Raw genomic sequence first — 15312 nt, 5'->3', positions numbered from 1 at the left:
ATACCTTAAAAATCGAAAATAAGGATACAAACCTTAAAATTTTTTAAATTAAGTATCATTAAATTATTAAATAAAATTTTAATTATTTTTTGGAGGTAAAAATTATTTAATTTTGGAAATCTTTCAGCCAATATAACATAATTTTTCCAAACCAAGAAGAATCTTTATTGAATTCAAATAAAAAATTTTCTTAAGAAAAAGGTTAATTTTTGAATTGTAGAAATAATATAACAGATACAAAAATATTTTTGAAAATAATTTAATAAAAAAATACATACATTAAATACAAAAAAAAAAATTACAAAATATTTAAATTTAAATTAATTCACAACAAATTATTCACTGGCGCATTTATTTATAAAAAAAAAAAACACTACTTAAAAATTTCACACACATTTGATTTTAAAATAATACAAAAAATATTTTGTGCGTGGAATTCCATGTGGTTTCCCAGTTATTATAGCTAAACGTCTATTTTGTAAAACAATGTAAATACATTTGTTGTATACGCTAGTTTGGCTAGCCGATGAATAAGCACGGCGCGCGAGCGAACAATATACACGAACGGTGTGTGTATAATACACTTGCGTGTTACGAGAATTGAAATATATTTTTATTTTTAATATATCCAAGACAACAATACCACCGCAGCATGCAACGCAGAAATCGCGCACAAACTGAGAAAAAACTATCAATGAAGTTAACAAGTTTAATTCATAAACATACACAAAACGCAACAATCACCACAATTCTATCACCATTGGATTTAATTGGGTAGTTGATAGAAGTAACTCCGCCTGAGAGTGCCGCCCCACAATGACGAGGCGGTGTATTTTAACCCCCACATTAAATTTGTGGATCTTTATAAAAAGGCCACTATTAAAATTTTTCAACACATAATACTTTTGGCTCCCTTAGTTTGAAAAATATTTCTTACCAAAAAAAAAGTCAAAAACATTCAGAATAATTTTTGAGAATTTAGGATTTAAACAAATTCTCAAAAAATAAAACTTCATCATTGTTGAGATAAAATTAAAAAAATTAATTAAACAAAAATGTTTTTATACACAATACAATATTTTTTAAATCGGTTGTGGAAATTTGAAAATGATACATTTTCAATGTTAGCAGTTTTTCTACTTGCATTGTGTGTAGTTCGGTTTATACAATTTTATATGGAATTAAAAGCGTTACCGCCTGGACCATGGGGTGTACCAATATTGGGATTATTACCAACATTAAGTGGTATTCGTGCACCGTATTTACATTATTTGGAATTAAAACAAAAATATGGACCATTATTTTCAATGAAAGTTGGATCACAATTACATGTGATTATGACAGATTATAAATTAATACGGGATACATTTCGTAAAGATGAATTCAGTGGACGACCTCAAGGACCATTTCATGATTTATTAAGTGGATATGGTAAGCGAAAAAAAAATTAAAAATGAAATACAATTATAAAATCTTTTAATAGTGAAAACACGTGATTTTGATTGCCATAAATTACTGAAATGTAAACAACAATTGACGTGCGTAAATTAAACAATGAGACAGCTTCACTTATTTGAATTGCTTGGCACGCATGGCCTAATCACAAATAATAAATTATTATAATATTCAATTCAATATTATTGACGTAACTGATTATTAAACTTTACTTTTTAATTTATTATTTATTTTTTTATTATTTAAAAAAAAAATTAATTTTACAATTTATTTTTTGCTTTATCAGCCGTAACCTACATTTTAAATATTTTATTTTTAATAAAAACAATAAATTTTATAAACAATTAAATGTTTAAAAATAAAATATCTTTAATAATAGTTATTCATATTTATATTAAAAATTTTGATGCGTTTTTGTTTTTTGTTGTTTTTTCTGTACAAAAAAATAACAAAAAAATTGAGCCAAATAAACTGCTTATGACACTCTCGGCTTTTTTTAAATTTATAGAGCATGCGTAATATATTTCAACTGTTAAATAAACGTTTTTTCGTATTGTTCTAGGAATTATCAATAGTGAAGGAAAATTATGGAAAGATCAACGTCGCTTTTTACATAATCGTTTCCGTAATTTTGGAGTAACATATCTTGGATCTGGAAAAAATCAAATTGAAAAACGTATAATGGTAATTATTATCTCTTTACGAATTTTGCAAGATACATTTTCAAAATACATGATTTTAATTTGTGCTTTTTTGTTTTATAGGGTGAAGTTGTGGAATTTTTAAGTGTATTAAAAAGTTTTGAAGGTGCACCAACTGATCCCAGTCCAATTTTATCCGTGTGTATCAGCAATGTTATCTGTGAAATGATGATGTCTGTACGATTTACACATAATGATCCAAAATTTTTACGCTTTATGGGATTAACACAAGAAGGTCTACAATTATGGGGATCAATGAACTATGCTACATGTATACCAGTCTTACAATATTTCCCAAAATTCCGTGTAATTTTGAAGAAATTAGGAGAAAATCGTGATGAAATGAGTGCATTTTTCCAAGAACAATTAGAGGAACATCGTCGTACATTTGATCCAGAAAATATTCGTGATTTAATTGATACATATTTATTGGAAATTGAAAAGGCAAAAGAAAATGGAACAGACTCAAATTTATTCGAGGGCAGAAATCATGGTAAGTTTTAAAATCCAAAAAAATTAGAAAATGATTTTAAAAGAATTGTTCACTAAAATCCGTTTTTTTATTTTACAGATCGTCAAATTCGTCAAGTAATTGCTGATTTATTTACGGCCGGTATGGAAACAATTAAGAATACATTGCAATTTGCCATCTTGTACATGATCCATCATCCAGAATCATTACGGGCTGTTCAAGATGAATTAGATCAAATTGTGGGTAGAAATCGTTTACCAAAATTGGAAGATTTACCATACTTACCAACAACCGAATCCACTTTGTACGAAGTAATGAGAATTTCAAGTATTGTACCATTGGGCACTGAACATTCTCCAATACGGTAAGTTTCATTTCCACTTTCAAAGACATTTCTAAGAATTTCTTTTTCTAATAAGTTTTCTTTTATTACAGTGATGTTACCGTAAATGGATACCGTATTCCACAAAACACACATGTCCATCCATTTTTACATGCTGTGCACATGGATCCCAATTTATGGGATGAACCAGAACGTTTCAATCCATCCCGTTTCATCAACTCAGCTGGTAATTGTGTGAAACCTGAATACTTTTTACCATTCGGTGTAGGACGACGAATGTGCTTAGGAGATGTATTAGCTCGTATGGAATTATTCCTATTTTTCTCATCAATGTTACATACCTTTAATATTAGTGTTCCCGAAGGTGAAAAATTACCAAGTTTAAAACCAAATAGTGGTATTACACTATTTCCTGAAGCATTTAAAGTATGTTTTAAACCACGATCACTTAATACAGATACTGTTCATCCAAGACAGGAGAAAAATATTGGTGTTCACTAAATATGTAAAACCAAAATTTTTCTTTTTACGAAAAAAAAAAAAACAAATCACTGCCATTTTGAAAGAAAAACAAAAAAGCAAATCATACCAACTGAGCACGGTCATTCATGTTTAAATAGTTCCTAAAACGATTTTTTTATTTTTATTTAAATTTATTAAACAATTTCATTCACTTGGAATATTACAATGCAGTTTTTTTAATTACCGTTTGATTTATTTAAAAAACAAGGCCATTTTTGTGTAATGGCATTGACGAACACTGTTTGTTCCTTTTAGATGACAATAATATTAATCATAATAATATATTTTTTTTATTAATTTATAAATTATAAATATCTAAAAAAATGTTTCATTCCATTTACGAAATAATGTGAGCTACGATTCATCCATTTTTGTATGAATGCATTTTTTTTTGATAGTTCTTAGTCGAAAAAAATTTACATCACATTTTTTTAAGCATCGTAAAAAAAATCGTGATGTCGTGTGTATCAAATCATTTTCATCATGTAAATTCATACACACCCGATCTCTATAATAGACGGCTGTGTTTTTTAAGTTTATTTTAATAACAAATCATTCCATTCGGTTTAAAAATATTGTTGAAAAAATCTTTCAAAACACGATAAATTTTTAATTTATCGATCATTTTAATTCACTGGATCTTTTCTTTTCAACAAGCTTTAATATTTTAATTGTTATCAAGGTCGTTTCGTTAAATTTATTTTAGTATAATCAGAAATTCAAAACATTTAAGTCACTGAAGAAGTTAAAAAAAAGAGACGAAACGTTCCTTGGAAACAATATTAGAATATTAAATTATGAATGATTATATAACGTTATCGATTTTTTATTTATTTTTAACGTGCTTTCGAAAACCATCCACAAAAAAAAAATTAATTTTTAACAAAAATTAATAGTTTATTTACTAAAAAATTACTTTTTTTAAATCCTTTAACAAATTGTGTAAAAATAGGTGGATTGTTTTTGGAATCGAAAAATTCCAAAAAATTTACGTGTTCTATTTAATTATATTATATATAATTTTGTGTACAATTATTTTTGAATTATTTGTAGAGAGTGTGTTTTGTATCATGAACTGTATTTCAGATAATTTAATTATTTATATATTTCTGAATTATCTGTATTTTATCAGATATTATTTTATTTAAAACTATTTAAAATATATTGAAAAATTACGTTTAATGTAATTTTTTTGTATATATAAAAATTAACTGAGACAGTTCTTGAAAGAATTTCTTATTATTATTATTTTTTTTTTATTAATTATTAACCTGTTCGTGTTTTTAAAAAATTTGTTTTTTTAAAATATGTTCGATATTTAAAATCGATGTATATTTGTGATTTAAGAGTTTAGTACAAAAAATTCGTGTTCTATAATATAATATATATTTTATATTGAAGTATATTAATTATTATCTACAATGTAGTAATTCTATTTAATAAAATATTAAATTGAAAATTTTATAAAAATTATTTATGTTCTTATTTTTTATGGTAACATTCTAAACCTTTTCAGTTTCCTTTTAATTAATTAAATGATGATATTAAATTAGTAAAAAATTCAGTTTATAATAGTTGATGATAACGTTTGCGAAAATTCTAAAATTTTGAAATATTTGATAGTTAAAATTTTATTCTGTTTTTTACCATTTCGCTGTAGTAAAAAACATACAATATTGAAAGACTTTAATACCATAGCAAAAGTCTAATTAAAATTGGTAAAAAATCGAGAAAGCTGTAAAATGTGAAAGATTATTGCCCATCTCGAGATTTATAAATTTTAAGTCTCTAAGGCGTTCTTGGGATGTGATGTCACTAATACTATACCTACCTCCTTCTTTGTCTAATTATTTAATTAGGAACGTTCATATTTTACGTATTTCTAAAGATTTTCAAAAATCAACTTTCTTATCCTGTATGTTAAGAAAAACTATTCATCTGAAGTGATAAATTAATCTAGCCACCATCTTTATTGAGCTTCGGGATATAAATTTTTTATTTGTACTCAGCTACATAATATTAAATTGTTTTGAAAAAAATTTATGCCGTATTATGAAAAATTACAAAAGCAAAACTTTTCGCGAAGGTGAATGAACTCAAATAGCACTTGGTTAACCGGAAGTACATCTGCAAAATCAAAAGCTTTGGCATACTTTCTCGAAAAAGATATATCTTTGATATTGTAATTTGCCTGGGTAGCATTTCAGATCTCAATTATTCAGATAAGACACAATTTTTTCTGAGTAGATCATCATTATCTTTATTTTATATTCGTAACAAAATATTTACCATAAAATTACGCTAGATACATAAGATAAAGGTGGAGGTCTGAGAAATATTTAATTACATAAATTTTTTGATTGAACATTTTCTTTGAGTTGCCTAGTTTTGTTTTTTTATTTAAAATTTTATTTATAATTATATATTTTTAAAAATTTTAAAAACAAATGATGAAAATGCTCTTAAACCATGCTATTTATTAGTTCTTCTTGGAAACTGTTCAGTTGTATTCATACTTACTTCTCCACCAAATTTAAGCATTTTCGGGAATGATCAATATATCACGCAACTTTGAAAATCATATATTGATATTGAGTTTGTAGGGGCTTGTTATTGATCTTTTACAATGTCAATAAGAAATAACAATCACCAGGTCGCTAAAATTTCTAGCTATCACCAAAGAGGCTCAAATTCGATTCCCGGTATCGTAATTAAAAATTTAGGGACTTGTTCCTACATATAATAATAAATAGAAGACGGAAATAAGAAAATCAATATCTTGTTTTGAAGTGTATTTTCTGAAGGTAGTTGGCTGCCTGAGTATCATTTGATTGATCCCATAACCATGAATCTAATTGATCTAGTACAAAATCAATAAGAAATAAGAACCACCAGGTTGCTAAATGCTCAAATTATAAGTGGATTGTTCCATTTTATAACTTGCAATCTGCTTCAAGAGCTCTTAACCATCCTTAAAATCTATGAAATAGTATTTTATGTTAAAACTGATTTTGAATTTTACTTGGGGATTTTGAGGGTTTTTAAGAAGGAAAATGTTTGATATTTTGAGAGAAAATTCAAAATTTCAAATGACACATTTTTGTAAATAAGAATACATTTTATACAAGTTGAAGATTTTTATTACATCACAGACGTATTTCGAGCCAAAATCTATTAGTAAATATGCAATACACAATTTAAAACTCCAAAGAACTTAATATATTATTACTAAAGTGGCCTGAAGACAAAATACTACGAAAATGTTCGTTGAAAATTTCACAAAATACTGAAATCGGGTTGAATTCTAATCGTGCCAATTACAGTACATTCTATTATACTATAATTTTAGTGATTGGTAATTTTCCGATATCAATGCATCATTTATAAATTATTGATTGGCAAAAAAATATTAAAAAAAACAAAATTTTGTATTCTTGGCTTTCATGTAGGTACCTTTCAAAAATGTCTGTTGCAGGCTGGGATAAAATTAACCTTGAAATAAAAATTAATTTTATGAGGTCAACTGTAAAAAAAAATTATATGCTCTGTAATGTTTATAATGAATACAATAAATATGAAACTTTCAGGCTACAAGAATAATGCAATTGGACGTTAAAAAAATGCAACGTAATTATTCAAATAAACTACAGATATTTTTTTATTATGAAAAATATCATATTTTTTTACGTCTGTTTTATGAAATCAGTACACAAAGGATTTTTGAAGTAAATAATATCACATCGTGTCACGTTTAAAAATTATAAAAAGTAATATTTCAATCGATTAAAAGATCAACAATTTCAAAAAATTTCAATACGTCTTTAATTAAAATTGTTTATAAGTACCTAATTATTAGTGATGCTACGACTAACCACAGAAACAAGACCAGGCGAGACTAACTAAGAAAGAGACAAAAAGACAAATAATCGATAGACAATTTTTTAGAAATGACCTTAAAAATATATATCCAATCGTTCAATGGAATGGATTTTTGAATTTTTTTGGGTCCAAATTACCTTATAAACTCTGTTACAAATTTTCTCGATTTAAAAAAATTTTTATTGTAGAAAATTTTTTGTTTGTTTTCAATATCTATAAAACTCAATAGATAACGTATTTTGAACACAAAGAGTTTGGAAACGATTTTCAGGGATTTTTGGGAGACAACATATTGTATCGTCAAATATACCTTACTATCAAATACTTGCCCGTTTTGATGGGTAATTTCAACTGTAGAAACAAGGACTACCGTGTTATAGCACTCACTTTCCTTGACCTCGTTTACCCTCCTTTTTGTTCACGATTTTATACAAAAGATAAAACAAAAGGTCAGTTATAATTGTCCCATAGGAACATAATATCGGGATGTCATGTATTAATCCAGGTTATAAACTATCTGTGTTCCAAATTTCATTCAAATCCGTTCAGTAGCTTTTCCGCGAAAGGGTAACATACATCCCTATACATTCTCAAAAACTTTCACGATTTAATTTATACCAGATTTGTAAAATTTTTGGGTCAAAATCACAAAACGAAGAATACGTGAAAAAGGATTTTGTAAAAACTATTGTATATGTATATGTATATTTGTTTTTACAAATATAACAAAAGCCTTTACAACATAGGATTCTTTTTATTTTATCAAAAACGTAAATTAAAAAACATAATTAATTATTTAAAAAATTTTATGTTCGTTTCGTAAATTTAAGCTTATAATTCGATGGCGTCAATGTTATTCCACAAATACCATTAAAATCATCGAAATTTTCTTCGAGATCAATGTGAAAGTTGTATAAAATATTTAAACCATACACAAACAGCATCATTTTTCCTAATTCTTCACCGACACACATGCGTTTCCCTGAAAAATTGAATAATAGTAATATTTTACTCATTATTATCCTAAAATATCTAACTTATAATTAATAAAATACTAGATGTAAGCTACTTGTTTTGTTGGGCAAATCTCCACTTTCACTGTGATTGCGACCAAATAACTCACAAGTCAATTTTCAAAATAGTTCACAGTAATAAATATTCTTACAAAATTGATAAAATATAAAATTATTCAAACCTGTTTGGAAAGGTATCAAAGAATCAGGTTTTTCAAACTGCCCTGCATCGTTAATAAATCGTTCTGGATTAAATTTATCTGGATTTTTCCAAATATTTGTATCCATATGAACAGCCCATTGTAGAGGTACAATCATTGTTCCCTGTGGAATCCGATAGCCATTGAATATCGATTCTTCAGTAGATCCATGTGGTATTCCTACTGGTACTACAGATCGTATTCTTTGTGTTTCAGCTATTGATGATTCAAATAATGGTAACTGTTTGATATCATCTAAGCATGGGTTACGTTCTTTTCCAGTCACGCCTATTAATTCTTCATAAATTTTTTGCTGAATTTCTTGATTTTTGGCAATATAAAGTAAAAACCATCGCAAAGTCGTTAAAGTTGTATCCAGTCCAGCTCCAAATAAATCGGCTAATAAATGCAGAAATTGTTCATCACAGAAGAATTTTTCTGATGGATCATTTAGACGTATTTCACGCTCTCTTAAAAACGCTTCAATGAAGTGATTTCTATGAATTTCAGTTTTCTCAATTAAATTTGGCTCACTAGCATTGGCATCATCTGATATAGAATTCGGTTTCCTAGTGTGTGCATAATCTGATATAATTTTCCGATATAAATCGTGTGTTTTATGTTTTCCTTCTAATAGAAATTTTAGTGGGTTTTGCATGAATGGAACATATCTGAAACAATTAATGTTTGAAATATGAAGAAAAATTGTTATAGAATAGAGATATTCAAGTAATATTTAATTCTATGTAAAATTTAATATATTAAATAAAATATAAAACTTTTTTTGCCTTGAAAATAATCAGATAATTTTTTTAAATAGTTACAATTTTGTAATATTCTCATCCAAATATTTACAGTAAAAATTAAAAGTTTTTATTTTTTAATGATTTTTTTTCTTCGCTGAAAGATTTGTTTACGTTTTGTTTGAACCTATTTGCGGTTGGTTGCGTATGGCCATTGGGGCAAATATGATTTACCAAATAATGTTTTTGAAACATATACTTTCTGGTTATTGTTTGAAACTATCATATTGACAGTCGCAACCCCTTGTATGGCAGGGAAAGTTAATTAATAGAAATTTCAATCAAAATTTAAGTTACTTAAATGGGCTATTTTTCATTTTATTATGCTTAATGTTCCAATAAAAAAATATATGAATTGTATAAAATTTCTTGACAGTCCTAATTAAAAAGTATTTTCAATTTGTTTGCCAGCCCCTTGTGACACTGCTACCGCTATTATCCGTCGCTGCACTTATTCCAAAACGGAACGGAACGGAATCGTTTTAAATTTAAAGATCAATTCAATTTTAAGAAATTCCAAAAAAACATTAGAAAATGTTCGACATTTCTAAAAATTTGTACCGATTCTAGGAGTGTTGTTTATCAATCAGATATATTTTTGCATTTTAAAAAGCAGCAAAAAATTTTCTTGAAGTAAGAAGAAACTTTTCTTAAGCCCAGAGACATTTCGTTGCGTAAAGAAAATTTTTTCTGCATTTAAAATAAATAAAAATATTATTGAGCTTAGAAAACCTTTTTTCCTGTTTATGTATATCGTACCTAGTCTATAGTTATAATAAAGCTCATTTAAAAAAATAAAATATAAAAAAATTAAAAATAAAATATATAGTTTCAAGTTTGATGCTCAATTTTTATAGTATTAATTCAACGTGGAAAAAAAACGTGAAAAAACCATACTTTAATTGGAGAATCAATATTAAACTACGGGAATGTCAAATGTTAAAATACACAAGCAATAAATATTATTAATCATTAGCTATTATTAATTGATTTTGATAACACAATTTTACAATAAAAAAAACATAAACACACAACAGTGGACTGATAAGAAAGCATAATATTTATTTTGTAGCGTGTAACTTCTTAAATTATGAATTAAAAATGTAAAAATTCCATCCAAATGAATTGTATTATACCTAACACTATTTGGCCCAATCAAAAAAATTTTCAAATTAATGACTTTTAAAATTGGATATTAACCATTTGCTCAAATTTATTACTTTTAATACCAAAGATTTACAAATTATTATTATTTATTCCTTATTATTTGATTAGATGCAAGCCTTAAAGTTTACAATGAAAGATGGTATAGTGGGCTGATGGATTATGAAAGGTGACGTCTGGTATCCGTCACCCGGCAGGATATTATAAGGCTTTTATGATAAAATATGCTTAGGACATATCAAAATCGAAAAGAGTTGTCCTCTTACCATCAATCTAAGTTATTTATACCTTAATAAAATCAACGTGCGTTAAATTAAACGGCCGTGCTTTCAAATAAACTCCTTGTATCGAATAGAAGTTAATGATCACAAACTAAATTACTCAACCTTACCTTAAAAATGGAATAAAATTCAAGGGACCAGCAACTCCAATATATTTAGTACCTTCTTCTTGTAATTGTTGCAACCAAATCCATGTTGGGTCATCAATTTCCCATTGAACCCCAAATACCATGAAATTCATATAATTTCCCACACAATGTTGCAAAAAATGATGTGGATCGAATTTATTTTTGCCGAGACTGATATTTGTATTGACAATCTGAAAATTATAAATTTTGTAAAATTGAAATTGATATATAATCTAAATTAAAATACAGTAGAACAAAACATGATATAGTTATTAGAAGAGGTTTCGTATGCCTTTGAAAGGGCTACCAGCGGGCTCAAATACTAAGAGCCAACGCACAAATTATGCGCTTTGGTAGAGAAGAACACAGCACATAATTTGATAAACTTATAAAGATTTTTATTTGATTGAGGTTTGAGTTGTTGTTGAGGTTCTACTGTATTAGTTTTATTACATGAATGAATTCTTGAACACTTTTTAAAATCCATGATTCCATTTTATATCGATTTGATCCAAATTTTGACATTCCTAAATCTTTCAAACAACTTGCTACGAATTTTCGTTGATCTTTCCAAAGGTCTCCTTCTGCGCATATTAAACCTGTATTTGAAAAAATAGTCTTTAACGATGTATATTTTTTTAAATATTTTTTCATCTTTTTTCTTAGTTTTACCGTAGCCTTTCATAATTCCATGTGTTACGTAAAGTGGGGCTCGACCAGTGTACACATTTTTTGTGAAAGCTTCTCTTATTAGTTTCGAATCAGATAATACAACTGTATATACAGATCCTAAATTGACTCCATAAATTGGACCGTATTTTTTAGTTAGCTTTGTTAAAGTAATATAAGGTTTTTTTGGATCAAGCCAAGGAAGATAACCAAATATGGGTACACCCCATGGTCCAGGTGGTAATTTTCTCTGATTCCAATAATAATAAGTTAAAAGTAAACTTAATATGAGAATAATTGAAGCTGTTAACAATACCATTGTCTGAAATACAAAAGTATAAATCAGTAAAAGCAAAATTTATCTGAACTAAATATCAGGTGCTGATAATTTACTAAAGAATATTATACGTGATAAAATTATACACAACTTTCAGGAAGAACAAACCGACCTATCTTGCCATTAACTACAGTTGATCTAACGCTATATTGAGTCTTTGTGTAAAAAATGCTAGAATACAAGTACAATGCTCTTATTAAAACTGACAAAGTATTGATTTGAGTTTTATATTTCAACCAATTTATATTCTTAGCCTTAGAACAATTATAGCTAAAGGGAAAGGCGTGAGTAGATAAAGTAATACCAGCTCGATTCCTCGCAGTATAATTTCTTAAAACGAAGTATTAATCTCTCATAAAAAAAAAACAAATGCTATTGAAAAAATTTAATAATTTACCTGAAAAGTTTTGATTCAGATTTTTATACGAATGAACTTTGTGTCAATAAACTCCTTATGTACAAAGTGCTAAATTTGAAAGAAAGAAAAAAACTTCCATGAAATATAAAAGAAAAATTTCACTTAGTATATGAGCTATTTGCAATCGTAAACATTTTTATTACATACATTTTGAAATAATGTCGAATTAGCAAATAAAAAATTTTTTCTCACAATATTGAGAAAAAAACTAGAATTAACTTAAAACCAATCATATGATTTGTAAAGTGTCATAATCAAAAGGTTATGTACCTGCAAGTGTACTCATAATTATTGTGTGTAAATATTTTGCTAATTAAATAAAAAATAATTTAAATACGATAATGTACTACTTCAAATATAGTCTATTTACACATGTATGTTAAATGAGCGATTTATATTTTAAAACCATAAGCCAAAGTCGTACTCTTTAATTTAAAAATAAAGTTCTAAAACTAAAACTGAATATAAAATCACTCTCTTAAAAGTATGAAAATAAGAAAGTATTTTCATCTGATATTTGTTAAGTAAAATCGCCTTTACAGTCGGAGGATCTATGAGATTAAAAAGTTTTCCACAGAACGGAAATCATAACAATTTCAGATGATAATATTTTTTTGTTTTCATCTTTTAAGAATGTGATTTTGTAGTAGGCGAAGTTTTAGTTTTTGAACTTTATTTTATTTAAACTAATTTGGGGTTTTAATTTTGTGATAAAGTATAACAACATATGTATATATTTTGAAAAGTGCTCATTATATCCTTTTATTTGACACCCAACAAGGAATTATTAAATTAAAATTTGTTTTTAGTACATGAATTATGTCTTCTAGAGAACACCATATTCAATTTATTGTGACGTCACATAGTCTTTAACCAGTGGATGATCAAGACGCTTTCAGCAATACTTCATTTGTAAAATTATTATAAAGTAGCTTAGAAGTTAGGCGGTCAAACACATACGAATGCACTTTTCACAAGAGACGTATAAAAAGGGTGATTAATTGATAAATTAAATTTTTAATTTTTGGTATCATTTGAATTTTCACTCTTTATAAAAAAAAATTTACTTCTTTTGCCATTCTAAGTGTTATAACGATAGCATCATATATGAATCATCTGTAATGTTATAGTTATAGCACTCAAAATGGTTTAAGTTTTGCGTTTAATTGTGTCTGAGTATATATCGGTTTTTCATTTTTGTGCACAGTTTTATTTAAATTATTAAATGATGAGGTTGAGACAAATTCTTAATTTTGATATGATTATAAAGCTTAAAATTTGAGAAATATAAACAAAAGTATTTTATGTAAATGTCCACATTTTTAAAAGCACTTATTGTCTAAAAAGTAGCATTGATTCATGTACCATCATGTAAAAAGGCTGTATTTATAATTTAGTTTTTCGTTAACCGTACAGAAAATTGACTTGAAATTTGTACAGAAGACGTATTAAAGAGTCTAACTGATACCCAAAATATCAAATTTTTGGTAACACTCTCGTTTTGGAATCGAAAATAAAGTATCCTAAATTGATAAATAAATTTTTTTAAACATTTATTGAGCAAAAATTAATTATGTTATCGTTAATTTAGTGAATTGATTATGAATTACATCGTAAGTAAAGAATTCTGCAAGCGGATGTTTAAAAAAATAATATTTATTGTAACAGGAATAAGGAAAAATAATATGATTAGCTGAAATAACAAAAAAATGTAATGTATTATGATTTGATATCTATTAAAAAGATAAAAATTATATTATATATTTATAAAATCAGCATAGCAAATAAAATTCATATGAAATAAGTTGAACTTATTGACTCCGTGCGTAGTCACGGTAGGGAGAATCAGATTGGCGCCAGCGCTTTCATTTCAGTGGTTAAAATAAATGCTATAGTCAATGTCAAATTAAAATAATTGAAAAATAACAAGGAATTAAACTTGTTGCATTAGAAGTTGTGAAAATAAGAGACGAAATTGCCTAAATAATATATTTTTTAAGTGTAAATCAACATTATTGCTTATTTAAATTTAACATCCTTACAATTATATTAATAAAGTAGTGAGTCTCTACTATGGTAACTGCCTGAAATAAAACTCATGAACAGAGCGAATATGCAACACGACGCTGATAATAAGAACATAATATTTTATTAAAAATATTATAAAGGGTCTTTCAATAAGAGCAATACTTTTTATAATTTGAAATAATTCAACGTATTAAAGAAAATTGTGCTTTATATTATTATCTTACACATTGAACCTAGTTTTTGACCAAAGTATCGTTCAAAGGTCCAGTACAGCTTGAAGCTTCTTAATTTCTGAAGATTCTTCATTTCTGAATTATACGTTGAATGATGATTGTTAGGTCTTACAATTTGTTTACAAAAAAATTCGAATGAAATCTTGTTAAAAAGTCGTGGTTAGGATTTCAATATGCAAGCTATTTTGCTCATAACAAAACTTTAATGTCTATGCTTTAAAATAATGCATAATTTACACATTAATACGCTTTGATACGTTGCATTTTTTAAAAATTCAAATTTTAATAAAAAATACTTTATTAGGATCAAGCTTTTATGTACTAAAAATTAAAAAATGGTTTTTTTCCTGGTATCACTTAAACTTTTAAAAATAGTCAAATATGAGTGACTTAGAGGAAAATTTTTTTAATTTTTAGTACAATAAAAGGCCCTTAAAAAGTATTTTTTATTAAAATAATATTTTATTAATTTAATTCTAAAAACGTATGTATATTTAAAAAAAAATTGAAATGGGTGGGTTACTATCTGACATCCTATCGCATGACTACCTCGATGAGAAATATAGTCAGTCATGGGGACTGTAGATGGAACTCAAAATCCAAAACTTTGGAATAACTGCAGTCCTCGCATACAGTTCTAATGAATACCTATTCACAATACCTGAA

At 26.7% G+C, this 15312-nt stretch overlaps 2 protein-coding genes across 2 annotated transcripts; one reads left to right on the top strand and one right to left on the bottom strand.

The window, feature by feature from the left end:
• Positions 1-1068: 1068 nt before the first annotated feature.
• Positions 1069-3501, top strand: LOC123296986 (cytochrome P450 18a1). Its single transcript, XM_044878727.1, has 5 exons — positions 1069-1431; positions 2018-2139; positions 2220-2649; positions 2728-2992; positions 3064-3501. The coding sequence occupies exons 1-5, from the start codon at positions 1122-1124 to the stop codon at positions 3470-3472; spliced, it is 1536 nt and encodes a 511-aa protein (XP_044734662.1). The 5' UTR covers positions 1069-1121; the 3' UTR covers positions 3473-3501.
• Positions 3502-8178: 4677 nt separating this feature from the next.
• On the bottom strand, positions 8179-11940 carry LOC123296109 (cytochrome P450 306a1). The gene is made up of 5 exons (XM_044877570.1): positions 11634-11940; positions 11415-11560; positions 10944-11152; positions 8568-9256; positions 8179-8354 (listed from the first exon to the last, which is right to left on the bottom strand). The coding sequence occupies exons 1-5, from the start codon at positions 11644-11646 to the stop codon at positions 8179-8181; spliced, it is 1233 nt and encodes a 410-aa protein (XP_044733505.1). The 5' UTR covers positions 11647-11940.
• Positions 11941-15312: the final 3372 nt, after the last annotated feature.

The sequence above is a fragment of the Chrysoperla carnea genome, chromosome 3, assembly GCF_905475395.1.
Source record: "Chrysoperla carnea chromosome 3, inChrCarn1.1, whole genome shotgun sequence".
NCBI lineage: Eukaryota > Metazoa > Arthropoda > Insecta > Neuroptera > Chrysopidae > Chrysoperla > Chrysoperla carnea.
Note: the sequence above shows the minus strand (reverse complement) of the source record. Positions and strands in the feature narration are given on the sequence as shown.

Bases quoted from the DNA above. Each gene is read 5' to 3' on its own strand.
- LOC123296986 (XM_044878727.1), top strand. From the start codon at position 1,122: ATGTTAGCAGTTTTTCTACTTGCATTGTGTGTAGTTCGGTTTATACAA. The intron at 2,140-2,219 runs GTAATTATTATC...TTTGTTTTATAG, and splicing joins AAATTGAAAAACGTATAATG to GGTGAAGTTGTGGAATTTTT. The intron at 2,650-2,727 runs GTAAGTTTTAAA...TTTATTTTACAG, and splicing joins ATTCGAGGGCAGAAATCATG to ATCGTCAAATTCGTCAAGTA.
- LOC123296109 (XM_044877570.1), bottom strand. The intron at 11,153-11,414 runs GTAATAAAACTA...TATAATTTTCAG, and splicing joins GTGTTCAAGAATTCATTCAT to ATTGTCAATACAAATATCAG. The intron at 9,257-10,943 runs GTAAGGTTGAGT...TAATTGTTTCAG, and splicing joins AATTTTATTCCATTTTTAAG to ATATGTTCCATTCATGCAAA.